We start from the raw sequence: 26,661 nt of genomic DNA, 5'->3' as shown, positions 1-26,661 counted from the left end.
GTAATTTGACATGTAAAATTTTATGCCAAGTGGGAGGATTGTTAAGGTTTCTTCAATAATTATTCACAAGCTAAAATGTTGTTTTGTTAAAAGCCACAGGAAACCATTTAAAAGCAAAGGAAAGAAACTACAATCAACCAATAAGAATCTTTGTAATTAAGTGGATTCCAAAACACCTGCCAGCACCCAGGAAGTTAGCAAAGCTTCATCGTATTTACATAGACACCTCTATTCTCTCTTTTGTTCCGATACGCTTTCAATTCAAATGAAATCTGTCAAAAATTTCAGTTAAGTGTTAATGAAGCCTAGATTCTTTTCCTAGTTGTCCTAAATCAAAGAAAAATTCAGGCAAAAAATTTAGTGGTTAAATTAATTTTCAAGGCTTAAGAGGTTAAATACATTAGATTCAGCGTCAAAAACATTTAATTTTCTGTTGAATCAATATACCTCCCTTCAATTTTGTGAAAAGTAAATTCAATTCTACTGATTAAGCCCCAGGGTTTTTATGAAACATTTTGAATGTTCAGGCACCATACAAGTTTTGACCTGAAGCAATTTAACCACAGTCCAATCACTTGTGGAAAAAATGACAGTAATAACAATAAAAAAAAAATGATAAATTCATTTTTAGCCATAGGAAAACAAGTGTTAATTATTAAATGTATTGGTACTTAAAGAACAAAGAAAGATTGAAAAAGACTGGGGACCAAGAGTATTAGAAAGAAACACTGTTTTTCATTTTCTACCAATAAGGCTACAGGTCAATTTCTGACTTATTCTTTCAGGTTATTTTCTTGAACAGGCTTCAATGATCAATGAAATTTCTAATGTTTTAAAAATGCTAATTTTAATTCAATGGGGCACAAAAAAAATTATAAAAAGGTAGAAAGTGACAAGAAAACCTTAAAACTACGCATGATATTGCATGAAAGAGGACAGCTTTAAGCAACAAGATGTGACTTTGTTGCTCCTTGAACAAATACATATAATAAATATTTTGCACATAGCTTAAAACTATTTTGCTTGTAATAAAGGAGTGAAATGGTATTCATGAAACAGTTATGTTTGGAAGAGAAAACTAACCCCAGAATTAGTATTCCTTACAAGTTTTGTCCCAACACCACACAGATGAGAAATGGTTCAGCTTCATGCTTATTTTGCACTGGTTTTAATCATTTCAATTGAGTCAATAAGCTAACAGCTGAAAAGGTTTATGGTTTGGAGAAGAGTCAGGTTAATTGTTCAAATAGAAAGAAAGCATTAACACACAGAGAATGGAGCGATAATCTCCGTTTATTTCACTACTGGCTAAAAACACTCAAAATACAAGTCAATGCAGGTTTAAAGGTTCAAACAAATGAACAACAAACTGAAAGACGATTAAAATAATCTAATTAAGCATTACAAAGCTCTAATTAAAGTGCAGAAAGTTTTAAACCGATTTAAAATGGGGAAATATCCCTCATGGGCTATAAAAACCAAATTCTTTTTCATGATGTTATTAATAGCTGTTTATAATAACTGCTTTACAATAAAATTAGTTAAAATCAAATTGTGGTAAATATTGTGGGTGTTTAAAAAATGCAGCACAAATGAGAGATCAATGAAATTTGAAAATTTACATTGGAACAATAAATTAATTGACAATTTAACTTGCCAAATAAATTTTTTGCCAAATCAAGGGACATGAAATAAGCACCTTGAGAGTTGGCGTTAATAAATAAATATTGCTGACATGAAACCAAATTTTTTTTTAAGACCTGCAGCCTTTTACTAATAGCTTAGTTATTATAATTTTAACTTTTATAAGGATAGTTTATGACATTTTTGTCACTTTTATTCATTAAGTTCCTCTACTTTAAGATGTGTTCTAAATCTAAGCAATCAAAAGCTTTTCAAGCATTCAGCCACATGCTTATTTTAAACTAATCCAACTAAACTGAATTTACCAGATCTTTTACTTGATAAGTCCATCTTTTTAAGTGACAAACACTTCCTTTAAATTCTTTCTTTCATTTATGCAAGTAATGTTAGCTATCCTAACTTTAAACTGATTTATAATTGACCACCTTTTATTGGACACAGATTTTAATCTAGCAGAAACATGCAACAAAGGGATATATCACAAGAGAGCCTTCTTTGGAATGTTTAATTAATGTTTAACATTGTAGTTTATTTTTGTGGTTATAGTTCTGTGAATCAGGCTTCTGATTCCACAAGAGTTGTTACGGAATAAGCAAGGAGCTCCAGCTACTCAAATGATGCATCCACGCCTGATTCAATTCTCTCTGCAGAGGAAGAAGCATACGACATCAAAGTTTAGTCTCTCAGTTTTTAAGAAATCCAATTACATCAGAGTGCATTCGAAATTGTGAAGACAAAAACACATTGTTTGTCTAACTTATTGGACCAGTTTTACCTCACAAGAATGACAATACCATAAATTATTAATTAATTATAACAATTTCAAATGTTTTGGGGGAGTGGTGAAGACGTGTACTCTGGTTACTCTTTCAAAACATAGAACTTACAAATTTGACAGCGACAAGTTTTAATGTGTTTTTGTCTTCATTGTGTGCAAGACAGTGACATTTGTGTGATACAGTTACCAAGGCTTTACGAGTTATAAATAAAAAAACAAGTGTAACTGGTTCCTGTTCACGAGTTCAATGATTGGCTGCGGGTACCTGTTCAGTATCAAGCCTTGCCTGTCCAAGCATGACAATCATGATGTGTGAACCCAATTCATATTCAATGAAATGTCAAGTTTTCCTTTCCCTCTTACAAAATGAAAAACAGTTCTGTTATCCAGTACCAAACTTTGCTTTGTTTCCCCTTTCAAACCCAAAGCCAAAACTGTAGTCTCATAATGCAGTAAGTTCTGCCTCCTAACTCTTTGTAGAAACCCTTACGTGCGACCATTCAAATAAATTTAGTCCCTACACCAGAACTTTGCCATTGGGTTGTTTGGTTCTTGCCAGTTAATAACAGTTTCGTTTTTTGCTTTTTTTTTCTCAACAGATTTTATTTATTTGTAAGTAAAAGTTGGATTTTTTAAGTTTGATTTTATGGTGTTAAAAGGATACACACCCCTCTTAATCTGGGAAACTGGGTATCACTGATAATTCCTTTAATTCCAGTTTGAGATCAAGGCATAATTTGGATGAGCAACTGATGTTATGGTCTCTGTTTACTGTGTACCAAACGTACACAGAAACCACATTTGAACCAATCAATGTTGACCTCATACTGTGATTTAAAACTGGCCCAATAAAAACTCACAAGACAAGATTAATTTTTGGGGGAGCTCCTTGCAAATTTTGCCAAGAAGGAAAGCGTACCAGTGATTGAAATCGATAGAAATTTTACCAGAGCCAAAATCTCTCTGTTTACAATCATGAAAAGATGGCAAAATGAGTGAAAACATGAAAGAAATGAAAGAGAATGTACACGGTTTATTTGAGGAATAATGGAAGTTAAGTGAAAGTAGAGTGAAAGAAATGGAACATCAAGAGAATGAAAAGCAGCGTTCTTCTTCGGTGTAACATCAAAACCAAGCTGTGACACCAGAAAATAATGTCTTACCAAGCTGAACTCAGATGAGTAGTAAAAAACATTAACCAAGTACTGTTATCTCATATTTTATAAATAGCCAGTGCATGGATACAAGCGATTGAATGATATGATTGAGTCCCTCCTAGTGTGTTCTCTGCAGCTCACATCTTGGAGGGAGGGGGAGGGAGTACGTATGAGGCCAATAAGTTCCATTTCGATTAAAAACTAAATTTCAAAAAGTCCTACAGTCCAAAACAAAACCTAGAAAAGTCCCCCTTTATTTCTGCATAAATACTAAAGTAAAATAAAAAATCAAGAGATAACAAGATACTTGAAATGTGCACAAAAATGTCCATTCATTGTGTATCTCTTACAAATTTTGGGCAGACTTCTTTGAAAATGGCAAGTGATAGTTTTTTTTTTATCCTAAAAAATGAGAATGAAGCTCCGAACTGCTTTACGGCCATGAAAAAGCAATATTGCAAATCTTATTCACCTAATTCTAAAAGGTCTAGAATGCCAAAAGTATGTGCCTTTTATCAACCCTGACAGTATGTAGTCCCAACCCAATCCCCTCAAAGTCCCCAAATTGGTCATTTCAAACTCCAAAAAGGCCCTTGCCCCCTCTACCAACCCCCATTATTGAGGGTAATCTTTAACGAGGATGTCAACATCACAAAAGTGGTTTACAGAAGGGTCCTCTAATATACCTGAGTATTCCCTGGGGGTTCATACTATACCAATAAAGGATTTGCCCACAATATCCAGAAGTCATCCATGTAAGAATCAATCTTGATGTTCACAATTTGATTTGTTGGCTATATACACTTAATATGTTTCTCCTGATTTTGTGGGAAAACTGTTAAATCTTGCAGCAAGTTATTTCTCTTCATCTTAATAAGTCCAAGACCAAACCAACAAAAGCTTGGTCAAAGGTTAAAAGTTAAAAATGTTTGGTGCATAGTGTTGCAGTACGGTTTTCCAATGTAAAGTTCATGGTTTACAATTCCATCTACTTTTTCTTTTCTTTTTTTGACAGGGAACTTTCTTGCAAAGATTGATTGATGAAAATCTCATTTAAGCAACAAGTGAAGTGAATAAGTCACCTTCCTTGCAATAATTTCTCTCATCTGTATGTACACCCAGATGAAACGTAGTGAGAAATCAATAAAATATGCTGTGATGCTACACACATAAATAGCTAAAAAAAAACCATCTCCTGCAACAGCTTTTGCAGACAATTTAAGTCATGGCTTTAGTGTGTGACAGCCCACAAATGCAAAACCTGTGCATTTAAATTACATGAACTCAACTCACAACTGCACATCTGCACAACAACGGCAAATTATGAAGATAATGTCAAAGTGCACATTGTGAACACCACTATGCAATGTATCCATCTCTCACATTTAAACTGATGCATTTTAAAAGGTTAGAAAGTAATGTTAAATTGAAGAGTTAATTATTATAAATATAGCCACTAGACGTTACTACTATGGTAAAAAAAAAAAACGAACATTAATTTAACATTTCCATTGTAAAGACTAAGTTGGCCTGTCACACAGAAAAACTGACTTAAATTATTATGCAACTATAGAGACTGCTTCAGGATAGACAAACCAAAATAAAATAAAATCATAAAACAAAATACATTGCTTGGGGTGTGTTTTATTGGTAAAATATATTTAGATATTTACAGCTTGAATACACAAGTACGTATGCGTTTTACAACACAAAAGAATGCATCTTTTCAGTTTACACTTAGAGTGGTTTATGGTTAACAGTTTAGTCAGATCATACTATCACTATTTAAAAATCTATTGAAACACTACGAAAACTTATTTTACATTTTAAGTCAAAGTTTCAACCTCAATTAAAATACTTCAAATTTAGATTTACAGTGCTGAATCATACTTAAAATTTAAGTAATGATATTAGTATTAATTGATTTCAAATCTGGTTTGCTTGAGAAAATAATTATTAACGTAATTATTAAACCTTTACATTTTGCTACAACTGGGCTCCAGCCTAAGCTCAAATTTCTATTGGGAAACAACTAGGCACTTGCTTTATCAAGACAAACTTTAAAAACTGAAGTTCCATCCTTCCAAAACCTGAATGATGTGTGAAGACTCAGACTTCATCCAAAATCATGCCAATTAAAGGTCTCAAAACATGCTTTTAAATAAACTTCATGCCAGAGATTACTTCCCACCAAACCTCATTTTAGCAATATTATTATTAACATTTCACATACACTGTACAATGTCAACATGCATGATTGACCAAGTTTTCAACTTTGCACTAACATCTTGTTTGGAATAAACTTGAGCTAACATCGCCTAGAAGTTAAATAATTGGACTGGCAATGAAAAAAAGGTTTCTTTTGGAATCCTGTGGACTTAGACAATCAAAACCAAGAGGTTTGTACTGGCTTGTGATAATTAAACAGAAAACTGTGTAATTCAATCAAATAAGATTTGTCTTGGCAAATTGTCTTATTGACTAAAACAGTTTGTGCTGTCTAATGTATTTGCGTCCCAGAAAGAAAATCCTTGACAAGGTTCCATTCACTTTGGTCTCCATGCTTGTTATCAAACAGTACACAGCAGTTTGGGATTGACGGATGCTCGGGTGATAACAGTTTCATAATTCGTTCAGCTGCGAGGTATTGCAGTAAAATAAGTCAGTGGGCAAAGCTTGTCAACAATAATCAAAACTCTTACAGGTTACAGGATCCATCTTCAAAAGTTTCATGCAATGTACGTAAAAAGGTAATCATTTCTGTGATTCATCTTTCTTTTGTGGTTAAAGTAAACACGTCAAGTAACATCATCCTAGAGTGTTGTTGCAAAACAAAAGGGAGAAATCCTATACAAAAATATCAATTCAAGCAAGAAATTTTAAATAGCAAATTTTTGACTAGCTGACACAACAGGTAGTGTTATCTTTTTTGTTTCTTCTCCTTGCATTTAAGTCTACATCACTTTTAGACCTTTTTTGCAACGTTTGAGGTAAGCTGTCAGGTTGAGAAAATCTGTGATAATCTTCAAAAGAACATTGTGAATTTGTCTTATGTGAACGTGAATATGCCGTCGCCGCCTCATCTAAACTGTCATTTTCAACACTCTGCAAACAGTTCACTCGCTCCTCTAGCTTTTCTAAAGCCTCTTGCAACTCAGCAGTTAGTTTTTTCAAGTCTCTGTTTTCTTGTTCTAATTGCAGTGATGTAAATCTTTCTTGCAGATCTTCTGCACGGAGCTGATTAAGCTCTGCATCAGGCAAACTTAATGTCCGGTGCAGTTTTTTCCTTGGCCCAATAAGTTCCTCATATGATTTATCATTTTCTGAATGTAAGCCTGAATCTTCGTCTTCAAACTTTGAGAACAGTGAAGGTGTATTTGGGCGACTACTGAACGGAGAAGACAATTGACTACCAAAAGGCGAGGTGGGTCGGCTGCTATAGGGCGTGTTCATGTGACTACTAGAAGGGGTAGTCCCTCTACTAGCTATTAATTCTAATTTTTTATCTGGTTCAGACTCGTAATCACTAAGCCACACAGTGGAATAAAACTTGTTGCTTGTCGAAGGGGCAGGCTTTGCTTTAGGTTTTCTACTGACTTTCTTCGGAGCTCTCTTTCTCCAAGCTGTGTAATGCATGAAAACTTGTCTGAGTATTTTAATTTTGACACAGGCTTTAAGCCAGGAGATGGAAGTGAGTATCCACTTGGCATTTCTATCTTTAAATCGTCCATCTTGGTTGTATCTTCTGTGTTAGAGTTTAGTGTTTGCAAGACATTTGTACAATGGGTTAATCCCAAGTTGAAGGTCTGCCATTCTTTTAATGTGCTTTGCACACAATAAACAAGAAGTTACTTAAAATGAAGCTTCAGCTTCTTAGGTAAGATCGATTTAAAGTGGAAATATGCTTAAATCAGTAATATAATTAACAATCTTTAAATTGTGTGACAGGTCAACCTTGTTCTTTAGAATGGATTTTAGCTGGATGTGATATTTTAGTCTGCTATTTAGCTTAATTACTATTTTTAAAACTTTTTCTCATTCTCCTTCCGTGACTAAACATCTTTTATAACTTATTTTAATAAACACACATCTTTCACAAAAGAAATATAGACACACAAAGAGCACCAGTAATTAAAATCCGAAGACTTTGCATGGTGAACAAAACAAATATTTTCAATTAAAAAATGCACAGAAAAACGCTTTACTGCATTCACAATTTCAATGCATCATTTTTCAAAATTTTCTTGGTGTCTTGGTGTCTATATTTCTAATGAAGCAGGCATGATCTTGGATAGATTTCAACTTGTTGTAAAAATCTCACCTGAGTCTGGAGACTCCTTCTCAAACACGTTCGCTGGGTACCTGTTTCAAATACAACAACAATGTCTATTGTCACAGGAATTTTCAACACCTAACTAAACTACAAGTTGGTACATAAAAAAGGATGAAGAAAGTTAATTTATGTAGTCAAATATAATCTTTGAAAACAGCATTTGCTCCTAACAACTCAACTCTGAAACCCACTTTACACTTCTCTTTACTTTTAAGTTGTTTCTTTCAAAAAATGTCAAGAAATGACAAGTGCAAAATTTCTTAATAATAATTGTTTTAACCTTGAGTAACATCCAGTAAGTTATACATTAGCAAAACCTGCTTGGAAAATATTTTCTTGGCAATATTCTAAATTTTTCAACACCTCTTTCCCTTGTTGTATTCCTTTGGAGGGATGAATGAGATGATATCCCAAGATATTCATGATACTTTTTTGATTCCCAATATGTTACAACTTACAACTCTTCGCTTGGATGACCATGGCCAGTGTTTGGAGTCTGTAAAAAGAAAATAATAATAAAACACTTAAATACTTTAAAAAACACAATATGTAAATGTGATGTAAGTTTACTGGTGGATGATGGCTGCAAGGGCTGTTCCCTCTGCTCATCATGATTATGTAATCTTATCATTTTTATATCAATTTTTTAAGCAACTTTCACTCGATTACTACATATTTTACCCAATGAAACGGAAATTTACTAACCCTTCTTCCAGATGATCCAGGAGGGGATTTGGCACCAGCTGCTGTCGAAGGGAAATTTGCAGTTAGCAACAAAAATAATAACAACAACAACAGAAAAACTTGGGAAAATAAGGAAGCCATGATGAGCAAGTGTAATACAGTTGTCATGAAAACAATAATAAAAAACTTACATCTTGGGCTGTGTCCATTCACCTAGGAAACAAAATAAATTTTAATTACAAAATAAACAAGTGAAAATGATAAGAACATTTAAACTTAAAAATATTGAAAAATTAAGTGCGTTGTTGAGTGGTTACAGTGCTTGAGTGTGACCTAAAGGTCCTGTTTTAAAAAGTTTTCAAGTCTGCTTCCCACCAAAGAAATCATCCTTGACTTAAACTATTGCACTTTGTACATGATTCCTGATCAAGGAATCTTCTGTTTTATGTCACTTGTTGACTGCAGTCGTTTTTAAATAAGAAATTAGCCTACTGTGATAAAACAAAAAAGACAAACAATTTCTATCCATCTAAATGTATTAAAAAGGGCACTGTAACAAAGATTTTACTGTATGTTGGTTAAAACTGCTGAAATATTTTACTAAGAATCTATCTTCTAAAATTGAATTGCTCTTACAGCACTGGGATGGAAATATGAAATGAATTATCCTTGGAAAAATAAACTATAATACAATCCATTTCCATCCTAGCCATCCACAGCCAAAGATCATGAATGATACATCTAGTTTCTGTGCACAAGTAGGGTTTTTATTAACAAAACTGAAACATTATTTGCGTATTTACAACCTTACAAACACTGCCCATTTAAGGACTCTGGTATCATTTAACCCTTTCACTCCCAGAAGTGACAAACAAATAAATTCTCCTTACAGTTTCCATATGTGAAGCAGTTAGGTAATGAGAATTTCGAAAATCATCGAAAATTCAAAACAAGCAGAGGTCATAGACATACCCTGTTGGCTGAGTGAGCAGGACTCATTCCACGATCCAGTCCTCGATCCTTGCTAGCACTCTTAACTACAAAAACACAAAGGGTTCTCAGATGTCTATACATGTAAATGTTAATAGCATAACAGCCATTAGCATACCACAGAGAGCAACCGACTATCATGTAAACAAGCAATCTGATTGGCTAAACAGGTGCCATCTGTCGATTGATAGACAGCACATGGAGCTGGTCAATCTTTAAAAATGGCTTCAACTTCTTATTTTCGTGAAGTTTCTGAAGACAACAAAAAGAACGTTATACAAAGCGCTATTCCAGAGAAAACCAAGTAAGCCACAAAATATAGAATGAGGATTTTCAAAGATAAGTGCCAAAAAATTTCTCGAATAAAATGCTTTACATTGTATGTAAAACCAATTAAATTCAGAGGAGATATAAAGCAATAATAATTACCCTAGAATAATGAAGCTACAACTTTACATGAAGAATAACATTTAATAATAAATAATATAATGTAGTTTAATTTATTCACCTAACATTCAACTAAAATTATTTCACCACAGTAAATTACAAAGTTAATTTAAAATGTGTTTATTAACATGTGTTTTCAAATACTTTTAATTCATACATTTAAGATGTAACTGAAATTAAATTGTGTGATTATAAGATTTTTAAAACTAGTGCTTTTCTAACAATTGATTGATTAATTGAATGACTGACTGACTGACTGATTGATTGATTGATTGATTGATCGATCGATTGATTGATCGATCGATTGATTGATTGATTGATTGATTGATTAACATTTCAGTCGTGCAGTTTATGCATGATATTTAACACAAGTTCAAGTTTCTTAGATCTAAGGTCATAGCTTAAAATAATTCAGCTGTAATAACTGTTTCCACTCATTAAGAAAACGTTACATTTTAATTATTTGCTTTTAAATTGTGTCACTTTTTACCTGAAGCAGAACGCCGCACTTGGCGATCACGAGAAGGGGTGTGGCCACCTAAAAACATTGAAGTTTACAAAGGAATTCTCATAACTGTTCATTATACACTGTCTTATAGTGAGTGGGAGAATTTGGTTATAAATCATTTAACCTTCTCCACAAAAGGTCAGCATGAATTAGTTCATCTTCCTTTTATTAGCTCCTGTAATAAGTTTATAATCAACAATTTTAACTCTTTTACATATATTTTTTGAGTTGACACCGTTAATTGATCATTTTCGATTTACGCTATTTTAACACAACTTGCTGAAATTTAGGATTTTTCCCTTACATGTATGATATCTCATTGTCATTACAAAAATCACCATTTGTCATAAAGCTAGTTAACAGTATTTATCAAAGGTTAAAAGTGAATAAAGGTTTTTTTGCATCGTTTACAATTTTAAATTAAAGTAGTTTTTAACTCGTGAATGCGCGTAGCGCAATGAACGAGTTATTGCGATAGGTGACTTTTGACTTGGTCGGTCGGTCGGTTTTGTCGCTAACTTTCGGGCGTGCGCAGTGAATGAGTTTTAAATTCAATTAGTGGAAAAAAACACGCGAACATTTATTGTTCACGGCGCATCAGGAAATTCTCATTCAATATGTAGAGAATAATTTGACGATCATTCAGTGCAAGAATGGAGATTTTTCGTTCAATCTGAGCAAAGTTACAAGTTTTTTTTAGTTTTTCAGAAAGTCCGGGGTCGTAAACTCAATTAGTGAAAAAAAAACGTGAAAATTTTTTTTCACGACGCGTCAAAATTCTCTCATTCATTCTGTAGAGAATAATTTGACAATCATTTTAGTGTAAGAATTGAGATTTTTCGTTGAATCTGAGCAAAGTTATAGGTTTTTTCGTTTTTTTCTACAAAGTGCGGTTTCTTTAAAGAATTAAAATAATTTAATTTAGAAATAATTTAATTTAGAAATAATTTAATTTGTCAGTTTTCACGCGAAAGTGGAACGTGCCATGTCACGCATCATTGACGTCGTAAACAAAATTATGCAAATGAACACTTTAAGATCTTGTCAGCTTTCATAGAGGTTTCAAAGGGAAAAAATGTTTCATTTTCGAAATTTACAACTGGTAATTTATGGGAAAGCAAAAGGACGCGGTCGATAAATAATTCTTATTTAGCAAGAGCTTGTCATATTTCATTATTTTTACTTGACGATTGCGTGGACTGAACTCCAAAGGAAAAATTTCACGCATTTATGTCGGGCATGAAATGTAATACGATACTTTGTTGAACATATTTCCCTTTGTGAGATCGGCTTGCCCTACAGTAATTTTGTAATTTTAATTCCCAAAAAAACTTCACTTGCCGGGCAAGTGATGGTCAGAATCCACTAGCCCGATCACAAAATCCAGTAGCCCCGGACTATCGGGGACAGAAATTTGCATGACGTAGCTGCACATGGCGTGCTTCTATGAACTTTGAACAAAAAAAAAGACACGTGATTTTTTTTTTTTTAATCGGCGCATCAAAATAATCTTATTAAATCTGTAGAGAACAGTTTGACAATCATTTTTATAGTACAAGAATGGTTATTTTTCGTTACATAATCGGGCAAAGATATAATTTCTTTTAGCTTTCAAGGAAGTTTCCGTAGCCGTCTAAATTTCAATTACTATGTGTCATCTGCATTCACGAGTTGGCTCACAGGAGCCTTTGATTGTCACTAAACATAAGTTTTAACATCCTTAAGTAGAATTATGACAGTAAAAGTTGTTGTTGTTGTAGTTTCTCCGTTAAAAGTAAAATTATGACACTAATTAGGTTTCTGCAATTATGCTAGCATTTTTTTAGCATTTTAGTGAGGCAAAAACATTATGCATTATTTGAGCATTTTACTGGTATTTTTCCCCCAAAAATATTTTCCTGAGAGAAAAATAAATTAAGTCAATTAAAATAATATATGACTTGACTTTTTGGTTTTTTGTTTTTGTTAAGTGAACTACATGTACTTAGCCTCTAAAGGGTCAAGCATCAAAGCTAGGTTGAATAATAGGTGAGAATACTTTTGTTGTGTTGCATTTTATTTGTTGTATAAATAGATAAATAAATAATTGCCTGATTAATTGCTGTAGGATTCAGTTTACACCCGGTTGAATTAATTAATAAGTTAAACATTAACCAACAAAATAAGCAGGTGTATAATGCCTCATTATCCAAGCGTTTTAGTGACTTTTTTGTGGTAGACCGAGCATTTTAGTGGAAAAAAAATGGAGCATTAAGTTGGAGCATTTTAGTGGGGAATCAAAAGCATAATGCGCAAACGCCTAACTTTGACAGAATGTTAAGTTGTAGCATTTCATACCTGATTCATTAGAACCGCTGTCTCGTCGACCACGTGGGGTTCGTAGCGAAGAAGACCTTTTCAGTTGCACTCCCATTGGCCTCCTAAGTTCTTTGTAATATGGAGTAATCTTATAACCTAAAAACAATTTTGTAGTTTGGGAAAAATTAGTTGACATTGACAGCATACACTGCACCAATTTAAAATTTCTTCCAAAGGTACTGATTTTATGCTAAACCTTGGTTCTCACTTAACAACCGGCAGTCATTTGCATAAAATTAGAAAAGTCCCTTAAAGATAAGGTTTTAATTTGAGAGCTCAAACATGGCTAGTTTGTTTGTGAATAGGTGACTAAATCATTTTACAGTTTACTAAAAAAGCTTCAAGTTTTTTTAAGTGAAGAATGTGGAGAAGACTGGTCAGCGCTGTATCTTTATTTCCTGTTTAAACGCATGACATCCAAAAAAGTGATGCCTAAAACTTTTTTAGTATATCATAAAATTATTTAGTAAACTCACTGACTCACAAGGACTTATCAGCTTTCAGTTGTCAAAGCAAAAACCTTATTTTTAACCAATTTTTCTTATTTTTTTGTGTTTGACAGCAGTCAAGGCTCACACGCTACTAACCTACACACAAAATAGCCACCAGTACAATCTGCAATACTGTTCTGGTATATAGAATCATTTGCTGCTTACATATAACTGCTAGCATGTCTGCAAAAGTCCAGTTCACAGGCGTGCCAGTACTTCTATGAGCAAGTTTGTGACAAAACTCATTCTAAAGTGTTGTGGAAGCACGAAAGTTACACTTGGGAAAGGTTGCATTGGCCAAACTACTGAAGTTGGTAACACAGGCATGCATGCCACAGCATACAAGAACCAGGATGACAGTCCAATAATCTGATAATTTACTGGATTTGTCATGTGAACCTACTAGCTGGGAGAACTAAAGGATTCTTAATTAGCGTCAATCTGGAGGACTGCTTATACAACAGTTCCTTGAATTTCTTCAGAATGGAACATTCCATTTTCGGAATGTGCATTTGAATACTGGTAATCATTGTTTATTCAACCCTTTTAAGTGGTGCATTCCATTACAACCTGCTCACCCTGTTATTGACAAATGGAAACTTCCCTAAGATAAAACTTTAAACTTAATGGTCTCTTGATGCCGTGAACATTTTTTCCAGTGTGATTAAAAATTTGTTCACCAATGATACTGGTTAACATCACAGGCCCAGAGTTAATGCAGTGTGTATTGAATCAACACTACAACTTCAAACATGGTTTAAAACAATTGTTTTATTACTAAATGTCTCACAAATACATAGGATTTGCATCATTAGAACATCAACATTGTGTTGCATAACAACTGTTACATTTCATTTACTGGGCAGTATCATTACCGACGTTCTTGTATCCTATGCTTTCACAAACCTTCTTTAATAATTCTCGCATCAACTTTTTTGGCTCTCCAAAAATAATTCTAAATTCTTAAAATATTCACTATAAAAAGTTTCTTTTCACTTTTCCATCCAGTTACTGATAAGAAATAACCATTAATTTCAACTTTTCTATTTTAGAAAATTCATTTTACCTTTTTGGTACCTTTCCAAGGCCCTTTCCGAAAACTACCGTTCCCAAAACATTCAAAATTCATTGCCAAATATAATTCCTGTATATTGTTTACAGAACATGTCATTGGATATGAACAGCAACTTAAAGCTACTTAACATTTCTTACTAGCAATTTTTAAAACCTTTTTAAATACCCTTAACTTAAATGTTTAAAAATTATTTAACATCTGGGTCTATAATAATATAATTTCAACTAAAAAGTACCAACAGGTACTGTACATTATATAGCTTTTGATTATTTTACCCTTAATTTCTGGCTCTTTAAATAATGCTATAATATATATTTATATAAGTTGGTAAAGTTAACAGTTGTATTCATTCAATATTTTTGTCTGCTCTAATTTCACTTTCCTGGAAGCTAACCCTACTGACAAATAATTTTGTTACGGAGAAGCCAAGCCTCCTTGTACCAGAGGTAACCTAAATAACCAGAGTTAAACCTAAGGGCCATTTCTTGAAAGTCCACTAATTTACCAAGTCTGAAACCCAAAAACTAAGTTTTAAGCGCAACATTTTTTAAAATGGATTCAATTTCATTGATTTCAAAAGCCAAATTTAATAGTTTTGTGTGCAAAGTTTCTCAACAAGGATTCAATTTTATTGATTCTGAAAGTTAAATTTTATAATTTTATGATAAACACTGGGCAAGTTACATCAAAAATTGCCACCAATCAATAAAAATCAGACTTGAAATAATATTTATTGAGACTGGCAAGTTAGCGGGACTTTCACACAATGTGCCCCTGGTTTCTGTAGCATGAAGGAACTCAGAGTAAATCATTATGCTCCTCCTGCATGGAATGGTAGTCCATCAGCAGGATACAGTGTTCAGTAACAGTTTGTTGTTCCCTGTTTATACACCAGAGTGGATTTAGAGGCTGTGTGAGAAAGGGTTCACCCCTTAAGTTCCAATATCACAATGGCAATATACATATGAATTCTCCTCACTGATCTCTACTTATTTGCTATGGAATACTAAGGAGAATTTGTTAATGCATTAAGACATTTTATCTTCGTGATCATTTTCTTTATTCTAGTGACCTGTGCATTTGGGTAATTAATGCTATATAAGGAGAAATCAGATACTGATCACTATCAAAAGAATGATACATCACCATGCCTCCACAAGAAAAGATCATGTGTATTTAATTTTTTGGTAAATTCCTTATCATTGCAACTATAACCTCTCTTTTTCAATAATGTGTAAATATAAGTTCACTTGATAATTTTGTGATTTTCACCTGTTTGAGGATTATAGTGGTACTACAACAAAAATATTCAGTTATCAAAAATACTCATTTATCAAGAATGACATGCTTGATCACGATGACTTTTCACAGGAAAATAAGAAATATAATCCAATTAGATATGTCTTTGATTTGAATTGGACAATTGAATGAAGTAGAAAGTATAACCTTCCACCAAAAAATATGTATTCAAATCAACAAAGTAAGATATATTTCCATTTAGATGACTGAAGTAGCTGAAAACAAATCTGTAACTCTGAATTATTGAACGGTATTCAATTTATACTGCGAGCGAGCTCCTGATGGACTCAGAAGTGCCAAGTTCTTTTGAATAATGGTTCAAATGTAGCTGGTTTAATTTGAATGTATTGACTAGCTTGTATTTTAGATTGGTTAATTGTTTCAGCTAACTGCAACAACTCTCTTCCAATCACACAAGAAGAGGAAAATCCTCACATTCGTCTGTCGACAACATGATGATGTTGCAAAAACAAACCACTGAATTTTATATACTCTATAGTATACACTAAAATGAATATAAAAAATTATTGATGTTGAATATGAAGTTATAGATAATTTGTATATTGAAGATATTTCTGTTGCGCAGCAAATTGTGTTTTTAACTCTCAAGCTCAAAGCTGATGTAAAATGAAGAACACTAGAAGTTCATAAATCTGTGAGTGGATAAATACGATAACAATTTCTACTTTAACTGCTATAAATAATATTTCACATTTAGTGAAATAATATGTTGCTTTAAAAATTCTACAGCAGCATATTTGAAGGATAAAATAAATGGCTGTATGCATATTTTATATAAAGATAAATTGATATAATAAACCTGCGGATAACATATTTTAGCAACGCAGTTTTCTTCCTTCTTCCTTACACCTGCTGTGCAGACATTCCAGCTTTTTCAAGCTTTCCAAAGGTGTGCCCTACTCTGGAATAAAATTTATGTTCAACTGTACTAAATAACTCTGATAAATGCATTAATACTTCCATGAATAACTGTCTTTCATGCTTTTCTCAATTAAATTCACATTTAAAATTTGCATTTTTGGGTGGAGCCCTGCCTTTATATGGCCATCCTGTTAAACTACGATCATCTCATTATTAAGGCCACAGAAAATTATCTCAAACAAATACTAAGTTACTTCCTTTTGCAAAACCCTTTGCTATGATCGTCCCATTCATAAGGTCAGATTTCTGTGGCCTGTTGGTGATCAAAGATTTATAAGGGATCTACTGTAGTTCATAAAACTAACTTGAGTTGGAAACTACTTAAATAAGTAAGTCTCATCATTAACATCTAACCTTGCCAATAATGATAGGAAAATAAAACTTGTAATGAGAGTATGACCTCAAACTTAAACATAAATATAATTACTGACAAGTGTTCAAACTGGGATTTCAAAGTCACATCAAGCAAGGACTGTTTCAAGCGAGTCAGCCGGAGAAAGGTTTAGCGATAAGGGCTTCAGATCCAGCTTGCTGACGGGATCCACATCAGTTTGCTTGTCATCATTTGAGAACATCATCGGTCGCACTGATGCAGTTGGTTTACCATCATGCAGTCCCTGACTTTTGTTGACTTTCTCGTTATAGATATAAATATAGTAACCATGGCGACCCTCTGCATTTTCAGACTCAGGATCATCTGCAGGCGAGTCTTCAAAAGATAAAATGTTTGGTTCCGGCGGTTTTGGTCTTGGTCTTCCTCTTATTGCAACAGGGGTATCAGAACCAGCTTTTGGTCTGATGGGAACAGGCTTGTCGGAACCAGCTCGCTTCTTTGCGGGTCTTAGAGATCCATTTCCTTTCACTTGAGGCATCAGTGGCTTACGGGAAAACTCTGCAGCAACCCCTATGGCAGATTTTGGTCTACTCGAAGCAAAACTGGAAGATGACCTTGGTGTTGATTTTGGTGATGGTGAAAAGGATTTTCTTGAAGAACTAGGTCTGGGAGACGCAGATCTCGCCCTGCGCGTTGCAGGTCTGGGTGATGTTAAATTTGACATAGAAGCAGCTAAGATGCAGTGCAAGTGAACCGTGAACTTCTTTTCTGGTGGAGGGGGCTCAGGTCGCAGGCCAGGAATATAGGAATAAATTTCTGACACAGGTGCATAACGCCAAGGTGCGCGGTACCCTGGGATTGGAAAAAAGCACCGAGTTTTAATATACTTGGCTGTGGAAACATAGCGGATTTGTAGTTTAGCATTTGCCATCGTATAAGCGAGCTCAAATAAGGACGTTATCCACACTTTTACATTCCTATTTCCTGGCCTGCTTTGAGCCTGTTTTTCATTGGAAAGGAGTTAAGACTGTGACACATTTGTCAGTTGACAATCATAAATTGCCAATACACTCACGGTCTCTTAAAACACCACTCAGTCAATTTATTGCAACTACAAGTTGCTCATTTTTGTCTCGCTTACACGAGAGCCAACTAACTGAACTCTTTTATAAATGAATTTAGTTTTATGCCCCAGGTAAGGGACCTAAAATTTACTCTTCACATGTTATTACCTTACTGGCATTTACTCACTGTGCAGAAATCTGCAGGAGAAAGTTAGTTTCACGCAGACACGTAATCAACCCAATTGAATAAATGTGTTGTAGGGCAACACACTTCATCTGATTGGATTAATCTGATAAAGATGAATGTCCAGTTATCAGGATGTGACCAGCTACATGTAAGAGTGTAAGCATCATGCTCTTGCCAAAGTGTTTTTTCAACTATTGGTTTTGGACAAGTTTCAACATTTTTTGTGACACCTTTCTGATAGACTGATGCCTAGAAAATCAAAATGTAAGAACTGAGTGAGTTATATTATCAGAGTGCACATTTACACTTACAACTCTGCAGTTCTTAACTTTGATTGCCCTGTGCGTTAAGAAGCACCAGAAATTGTCATGTAACATATCAAACACGAGGAAGAGTGTCTCATCAGATATCCAAACACTGAGAAGTAGGTTGAAAAACGGAGGCGCAGCCAAGTTTTTTTAAACAACTTCAAGGTGTTTGGATATCTGATGAAACACACTTTGGAGTGTTTGATATGGCTTCTCAAATGATCAAAAATTCTTGGAGAAATTCAAGGCTAAAGTTGGCAAAATCTTATGGTGATTAGGATCACATATCCAAACCATGGTCACGATAGTGATTTTCTTTGTTTTCTCTTGATAAATTATTCATGAGTTTGGGAAAAAAGTTTTCAAAACCTAATCAAAACTTAGAGGCCAATGGGCCCTTTGCAGCTAACGGTCACATGGTAGAAAATCCACCATGTTGGAGAGCAAGCAACGCACTGCAACATCCAAAACAAAGAAAATTCAAGTTTGACTGGATGAAGTCGCTTTGTTTTGTATGTCCTTGTGTGCAACTTGCTCTCCAGCATGGCGGATTCTGTACTGTGTGACCATTAGCTGCAAAGGGCCCATTAGATGACCCTTGTTAGCTTGGTTCACTGGGCTAGCTTCGTTTGCAAAGGTGAGTTTCAGCCTGGTATCACATGAGGCAAGCTGGAGAATACTCTGATCTTATTTATTTTCCATTAATTTAATGCATCGTTTTTCAGATTCAAACAGCTTTGTTCCTTGTCATCCTCCTAAATTTTATGTAGAAAGAATAATGATTGATGTACTGATGGACCTATTTTGCTCTGGTGTGATGTGAAGTCATCAGGAACTGCTGCTCCAGTTAATCAGGGTGACCCAGTGAATGCCATTAATCTCAGCATCCTCGCTAACAAGGAAATTTTGCCATGTAATTATGAAGCCAACTTTTGTTCTGTTTAAATGACTTTGCAAGATCTCAACAAACTGAGCAAGTCTAAGTAGCTCATGTTATCAGCCAGACGGGGTAAAGCTTACAGCAATGGAATAACCTATAAATGTGTAATTTCTTAGGTTAAAAAATGACATTAACAATGATGTCTACTTACTCTGAACATCAACATCAAATCCTTCTTCTGGAAACTTCTCATTACTTTGCAGGGCAACAAACATAGTGTCATCTCCAAACAGATGTCTCAGTTCCTTGACCTGTGGAATGGAAAATTAAATACATGTACATTAAAAGGTTATTCAGAAACAGCTCTTATTTTGGAAAATAATTTTGCTTTTGCAGTAGAACATCTGTCCCTCCACATCTTTATTTTCTTATTTTGATTGGATATATTGCAGAATTTCATGGAATTCAACCATTGGCATACATGAAGTATAAAAATGGGTTTTTTGAAGACATTATAGAGTGATCTCAAAACATACAGCCATTTTCATCACTTTTTAAGACAAATAATAACTCATCTTTCCATATGGACACTATCCAAGCAAATTACAGGATTAAGGAGACATCTTAAAAATATGGCAAGACAATATTAATTATAAGTCAATCGCCTACTGCTATTTTCAGCACGGTAAATGCCATGTTTAGATGGCAAAAATTTCCAAGCGAAAAATGAATAAACAACATCACTTGCAGAACTTTAAGAGACAACAAAACAGCTGTTTGAAAAATTTGCCTGCATCGTGTGCTTCTAGAGCATTTCTAGAGCTATTGAAATGAGGATTTCAAGCCCTAATTTCAAATTTTATGTTCTCCCATAAACAACCAGCTTGAATTGTATACAATTGGATTGAACCATCGCCCCAGGACAAGAGCTTATTATGTTTAGTGCTGATTTCAATTCATGTTAAAACATAGCTGCTGAAGTCAACAATGCGTCATTTGCATTTTACATCACAAAAGGGTGACACAAAGGAAGGGCCACTTCTTTGATAATGGTATGTCTAGTGTGATGAAGAATGGGTACTTTCATAACTGTAAAAACTTACAGACAAAATGGTAGCATTCAATTAAAAGTCTCACACCTCATTACAGTTAAAAACATAACACTTTTTCAACAAAAAACCATCTGTTTGGCACAGGAAGAACATCTTCCAGACTGCTAATGGAGTAATTTTCCTGGTGGACTGACGGAAAGACCAACAACATGAATCTTGGCCTTACAATTTTGAAAGCATGAAAGACAGACAACGTACGATGTGAAATATGTACACCAATTTCAAAATTTGTAATTATAATAGAAGAAAAATGAAAAATGAAACATACACAGCTGACACCATCAATGCAAATTTGCTTCATAACTTTTTTTCATTTTTTGTTGTCAAGATTAAAACCAATCCTTTTTTTGAGAACATTATTTAGCCATCAGTACTGCCAACAAAAGAGAATGAATTTATCATGAGGGGTAAAAAACACAAGTATGTAACTAAAAATTGATTACAGATGGCTAAGGGAGTTAGTTTCTATAGAAACTGTGGTGCTGTATTGGTGGGGAGTAGAAACAAATGAAGGGGTGCCTGGAAAAAAAGCCCTAAGTGACTTCTGATAAATTGCTAGATTCTCCTTCCAAATTTACTTGTATTCGCTTGTGAAACAAAAGGAGAATTTGACCTTACATCAAAAGCCACTAAGGGCCATATTTCACGCACCCCTTCCAGTGTCCCAGATAACTTTCAAAATCAGAGAGTCGATGAAGAATTTTGAGGGTTCAATAGCTCTGGTTCTTTCTAAATCTTCTTAAGTTTGCCATTCATTTTGTTAGGTCAGGAAGCCAGGCTTCTCGGGTTTTTGACCTGGGAACCCTCACTTATCTGGAACACTGCCCTTCAAATTTTTGGTTTATCAACAGAGTTGATAACTTAAGGCAGATTGGCGGCACCGTAAAGAGATTCAAGCACTCAAATCTCTTTACGGTGGCCAATTTATGTTTAGTTCTCAACTCTGTTGATAAACCAAACATTCAGAAAAATTGATCAGTTGAATAAAAATAAATCCAGACATAGTTCTAAACTGCTTAACATGGGAAAATTGACTCCTCTTACAACAAAATCACCTGAAACACAGTATAAAATTCACACAGTAAGATGAGAAATACAACTAAGTACCCAAAACAAAACTGAAATTTTTATCGCAAAATAATCAAAATTGAAAAATGTGGTTAGCTAACAGACATTTTGGGTGGGATATCTGCTTAAAAGATTTGCAGAACTTGTTTTCTTTAAAATATTAACATATCAAAGGAATTTCACACGCAAATGAAAATCACAAGATTAAGGCCTTAGCATTTTAATTACAATCTTTAACTTCCTTCCTATTGATGAAGCATACCAAATCAACCCAATACACAATTCACCTCTCTGTGGGTTTTTCTTAAGACTGATAAACTAGCTTCCCACCAACAGAGAAGTACAATAAATAGCACAATCAGGCTATTCCTTTTGTTGAAACAAAGCCAAATCTCCACAGGAATGATCTAAATTCAGCACTCCATGAAATATTTGTGGATAAACAAAACAATGGACTCCAAGGAAAAAGGAACAGAAGGATGTCATAAACTTCTCTGTATGCCCCAGAAGTAGACTTGACAAAAATCACTTTGTATTATGGCCAGTAATTAAAAAAAATGGCTTTTAGCACTTGAAACCTGTGAGTCTGTGAATAAAATGCCACAAGGTAATCATTTGGATGGTAGCTTTACGATCAAGCAGCATTTTTCACATCATTATTATGCTGATCATGGATGGATCTAAAGAAGATAAATGAAGGCTACATGTAGCAAACAGTGTTGGCCTGTGGTGCTTGCTGTTTATTAAGTCAACTTAGGGTCGCCATTAATCCATTACAGGCAGCACCTAAATATTATGACAACAAGCACAGGAACCCTTGAGGTTACAACTGGCTTCTCTACGTGACTGACATACCAAAGTAGAGAATCATTCAAATAAAACCTATTATGCGACAGTTTGCGTGGTATTGTTTGTGAAATAATAAATATCTAAATATTGATATCAAAGCAAACTCATTTGGCAACTAGTTTTCTATGTAAGCAGTAATTTTCCCTAGTGCCATTTTTTAGTTAAGTTGTATCAACTGGTTCTAATATTTGAGTCTTTAAATCGGGGAATCACTAGAGGTGTGACCACTGCAGTAAAGGTTTTAAAGCAGAACTTTTCAGAGTTACCATTTATTGTTCTGTAAAGGGTGCTTTTCGCTTTTCAGTATAATTACGGAGGAGATCCCAAGGTGCGAATAGCCTAACTTTTGAGTCTTCAGACCAAATGAGAATTTTACATTTTTTTTTCCTGAGGCATAAAAATTCTTCTACCGAATACTTGAAAGAGGTTGCTTATTTACCATGCCAACCCTTTCTCCAAAAACACAGATGTTCCTTTCTCAAAGTTTCCACAACTTCAAGCTGATATTTTAACGAAAAACAAAGCAGTGATGATTATCACTGCCTCCACTCAAAGGAGTAATACCCGACTGCTTTTTGTTGGAAATAAAGTTTAGATACCCACTACATGTACAAAGGACAGTGGATGAGAATTATTCTTGTACAGCACTTCTTAATCCTTTAAATTTAATCCAGGCTAGATTACTTTGCCTATGAGTTGACTGCAAATAAACAAACTGGTATACCTTTCATTTGATGAAAAATATTGAAAAACAACCAACGAAAGTGATATTCAAACACAGGCAGTTTAACTGTCACATTTACAACGAAGATTTTCCAGCTACAATTGTAGCACAAAAGCTGTAACCATATGTATTGCATGACAAAAGCCTTAAAGCTGCAAGTCATAGGGTCCTGAATTACAGGACGCTAGATAAACCGCCTGCCAGCCATGATGAAATTGCCTTCACTAAAATATTTTATCAGATAATTTGTAAGACATGGTTGAGTTCACAATCAATAAATATTGCCTGAAGCAATGTCATAAAAGTTAATTGTTTGTTTGCCAAGCCAAATTCCTAGAAAAGAGTTGCTCTCAAAATAAAAAATATTCAGTATCTTAGTCCTGAATTATCCCTTTATCCAGTTTTGGTATTATACCTTAATTTTTTAAGAACCAAAAGGTAAATACAAAACACAAAGAAACCACTTGTCATTAATAATGAGGCATATCCAGACAGTTCTTTACTTTTTCAATATATATATATATATATTTTTTTTTTAATTTATATTTTTTACATTGAGGTAAGTAAGCTTAGAGAGTCTATGGTTTAGGGGGATATATATATTCTTTCTGTTTTATTTCGATACATTCATAAAGGACGAAAAACCCTTCACACTTGCAAATAGGGTTGGATGTTTACAATAACACCTCCTATGAAAATGCAAATAGGATTCCCAAGCTATTACTTCAGAGTTTTTGTAGTTTCTTTGTAAAATGATGTAAAACTACAGTCACAAAATCACTCTCTTTCAAGGGAAGAAACAAACAAATGTCCATTGGTCAGAGAATGGAAGTCTTAAGGCATTCGTTTGAGTAACAGGAAGCAAGACCTTTTTCAGAAGGGACCAATGCAGCGTAAAACTCAACATCACAAAGAAAGCAAATAAAGTACTTAAGTACAAATACGAAAATAAAATAAAGCTAGTGTTCTAAGAAAAAAGACATATTCTGCATCAAATGTAATTCTAAACTCCCTTGAAATAAAGCAGCTCATGAATGTTAAATTTGGAAGATGAATGTGAACCACGGTTCAACGATTTCTAAGAATATTCGACCGAGGTATCAACAAACAAAGGACGCCCATCGGCCATTACGAAGCGTGAATATTTTGATTACTGCGAGCCGTGGAATATTACATGAAGTTATTTGACCTTGGAGCGGTCGAGCTTTCTTTTAACAGAAACCTACCCATGCCTATAAAGTATTTTCGAAGGAGGTACTGCACAAAACAAGCTGAAAACATTGCAGTCGTAATAGAAGGCGAGGAAATTGCTCAAGAAGAATGATATAAATAATGAAAGCCTTTATCCACGTGGCGAACGCACTGGCTCAAATTGTAAGCGCTTTGCAACAAATCAACAAATTGTACTCTGGGGAATAAAAATACAAAAAAACAGAAAAAACTATCTCCACTTCTGATAACGTCTTTTTTCATCGTCAAAAAAGTAGTCGGTCTGAAGTGCCAAGCAACAGACTGTCAATAGACAGAATAGAGGAAACGTAAAAAAAAAATACGAAACGGGGACGACAGGGTGTATTAAATTATCAAGGATGTTCATTTCAATTTATTGAAGTCTAGAAGCTAACACGAAGCGGCTTAATTCACTTGCCGATTCCTTGATACGTTTTAAATCTTCTTCTGTTTAAAACGCCATAAAAGGTTTTGATGTAAACATCTAGCTCAAATAATTTTCCAGCCGCGTGTTGCTTATAATTTTGACACGAGCCATCTTTCAGCAATCACAAAGGATGCGCTGAACTTGACAAACAGTCTTCACTCACCCGACGCAAAAAAAAATTAGTTTGAGGTATTTTTTCCCAGATATTTTAAAGGAACGAACAAAGACAACGAGCCAAAAACTGAAGATAAATTATTAATGACTGTGGTGACACGAAAGCCTGTTCAAAGCGTTGAATGAAGCAAGCGATCGAAAAACTAAGCGAACTAAAATGCTTACCGGTTTTCCATCGACTGTGTGTAGCTTGTCGACTTTTCCTAGCGTTCCCTTCGAAGACAGATGGTCCAAAACTTGCTCCAAGCTAACTGCTGTCTTAGCGTTGAGTAGCATGGTAACTTTCTTTTGAGGGGGTTTTCCATACTTTATCACCGTGACCAATTTCGGTTTGATGAAATCTCGACTACCATCGATTTGATGCGATGAAGATGCAGTCGGCGCCGACTCTTTCTTGGGGTGTGAGAGCGACCAGCAAGGTTTTGCATTCCCGTAGCCACAATCTACCTCTTTGAAGCTATTACAGGAAGAGCAAACGTAACAAGAACCGTACTGAAGTTCGTTCACATCGGTGATCATCTTTCCCGTTTCGGCGTTGAAAATGTAACGTACAGCCCCGGTCGAAAGTTCTAGCTTGTTTGACAACTCTGCCAGCAGAGCCTCAAACTCTTTGTATCGCTCGGGCGACACGGCTAGTTTAAGCCCACTAAAAAATCGATCTCCATTCCTGTAAAAGCGAATTTGTTTGGCGCTGAGGCTTTGGTTTCTTCTTAGCAGCGACGTACGGTTGATCTCCTTGCTATTGGCATTTCGCGAGTTCGAGCGGCTCAATCCAGGCGATGGCGACCGAGAACGATCGTGATGGTCGCCATTCATCATGCCATTTCCATTCTCCATTCTTGATCTTCCCAATAAAACTGGAAAAAGAGAAGGAGAAATCGTTTAATTATTCACATCGCAAATGGCTAAGTTTTCTCGATGTGACCGTATAAATAAGTGGTTTTTCAAGCGCAGCAAAAAACGCCACCGCAAAATAGGGAGTTACTTACATTCGGCCGGCGCCCGATTGTTCCTTTCCGCTCCGCTCGCAGTGGTTCTTTATCACCTAGCTAATGCGTTTAGGGCTAAAACTCTGTCCAAGGAAACAAAAATAATAGCCTCATATTCTATTCTAAACTGGTGAGGGCCCAAACACACCTGCACACTGGAAATTACGGCCAGTCAGTGCAAGCTTGACGACCGCGAATAATATTTTGACTTGTCCTAGCCATGTAGTGCCGCTTCTTGATTGGTGGATTAGACAATAGGACAATCAAAAATTACATCAACCAATCAAAGTAAGTTATTGCTTTGAAACAAGTACCCGTATTTCCCGTCAGAGTTTTTCGGCTGCAGGAGGGCAAAAAATTCTTTTTTCGAACGCAACCTGAAACGAAAAAACGCCTTTTTCCTGTGCTTTTCATTTCGTCGGCAGATTTCTAAGTTTTGGTCGGCTTTTCTCAAATAAAAGCGACGTCGAAGGGTAATCGTTGTTTTAACAGAGGATACATGAATTATTTATTCATATATGTGGACACATCTATCGGATATCATTTTTTCCTGTGTTATGAGGCTAGTCTTTTGTCTCGATCGACGCGATGAGGCATTGTTTTGCATTC

General features: G+C 34.8%; 1 protein-coding gene across 6 annotated transcripts in view; it reads right to left on the bottom strand.

Annotated features, from left to right (window-relative positions):
* The window catches only part of LOC146451598 (serine/threonine-protein kinase DCLK2-like), a 54,611-nt gene extending 28,172 nt beyond the window's left edge, over positions 1 to 26,439 (bottom strand). Inside the window, exons 1-10 of one of the 6 annotated variants that reach the window (XM_085099018.1) lie at positions 26,053 to 26,431; positions 25,229 to 25,920; positions 19,691 to 19,790; positions 12,879 to 12,995; positions 10,524 to 10,571; positions 9,569 to 9,633; positions 8,788 to 8,809; positions 8,618 to 8,655; positions 8,371 to 8,408; positions 7,901 to 7,941 (exon numbers count right to left, since the gene is read on the bottom strand). In XM_085099018.1, coding sequence (XP_084955144.1) covers positions 7,901 to 7,941; positions 8,371 to 8,408; positions 8,618 to 8,655; positions 8,788 to 8,809; positions 9,569 to 9,633; positions 10,524 to 10,571; positions 12,879 to 12,995; positions 19,691 to 19,790; positions 25,229 to 25,900 — 1,141 coding nt within the window. In that variant the 5' untranslated portion in view covers positions 25,901 to 25,920; positions 26,053 to 26,431. Of the gene's footprint in view, positions 1 to 7,900; positions 7,942 to 8,370; positions 8,409 to 8,617; positions 8,659 to 8,787; positions 8,810 to 9,568; positions 9,634 to 10,523; positions 10,572 to 12,878; positions 12,996 to 19,690; positions 19,791 to 25,228; positions 25,921 to 26,052 lie in introns of all 6 variants that reach the window. The other 5 variants (XM_085099016.1, XM_085099021.1, XM_085099022.1 and 2 more) reach the window with 5 other exon arrangements.
* Between the last annotated feature and the right edge of the window lie 222 nt (positions 26,440 to 26,661).

This window comes from Pavona decussata, unplaced genomic scaffold, assembly GCF_977016875.1.
Source record: "Pavona decussata unplaced genomic scaffold, jaPavDecu1.1 SCAFFOLD_386, whole genome shotgun sequence".
Taxonomy (NCBI): domain Eukaryota; kingdom Metazoa; phylum Cnidaria; class Anthozoa; order Scleractinia; family Agariciidae; genus Pavona; species Pavona decussata.
The sequence above is the reverse complement of the archived record's forward strand: the minus strand, read 5'-3'. Positions and strand labels throughout refer to the sequence as shown.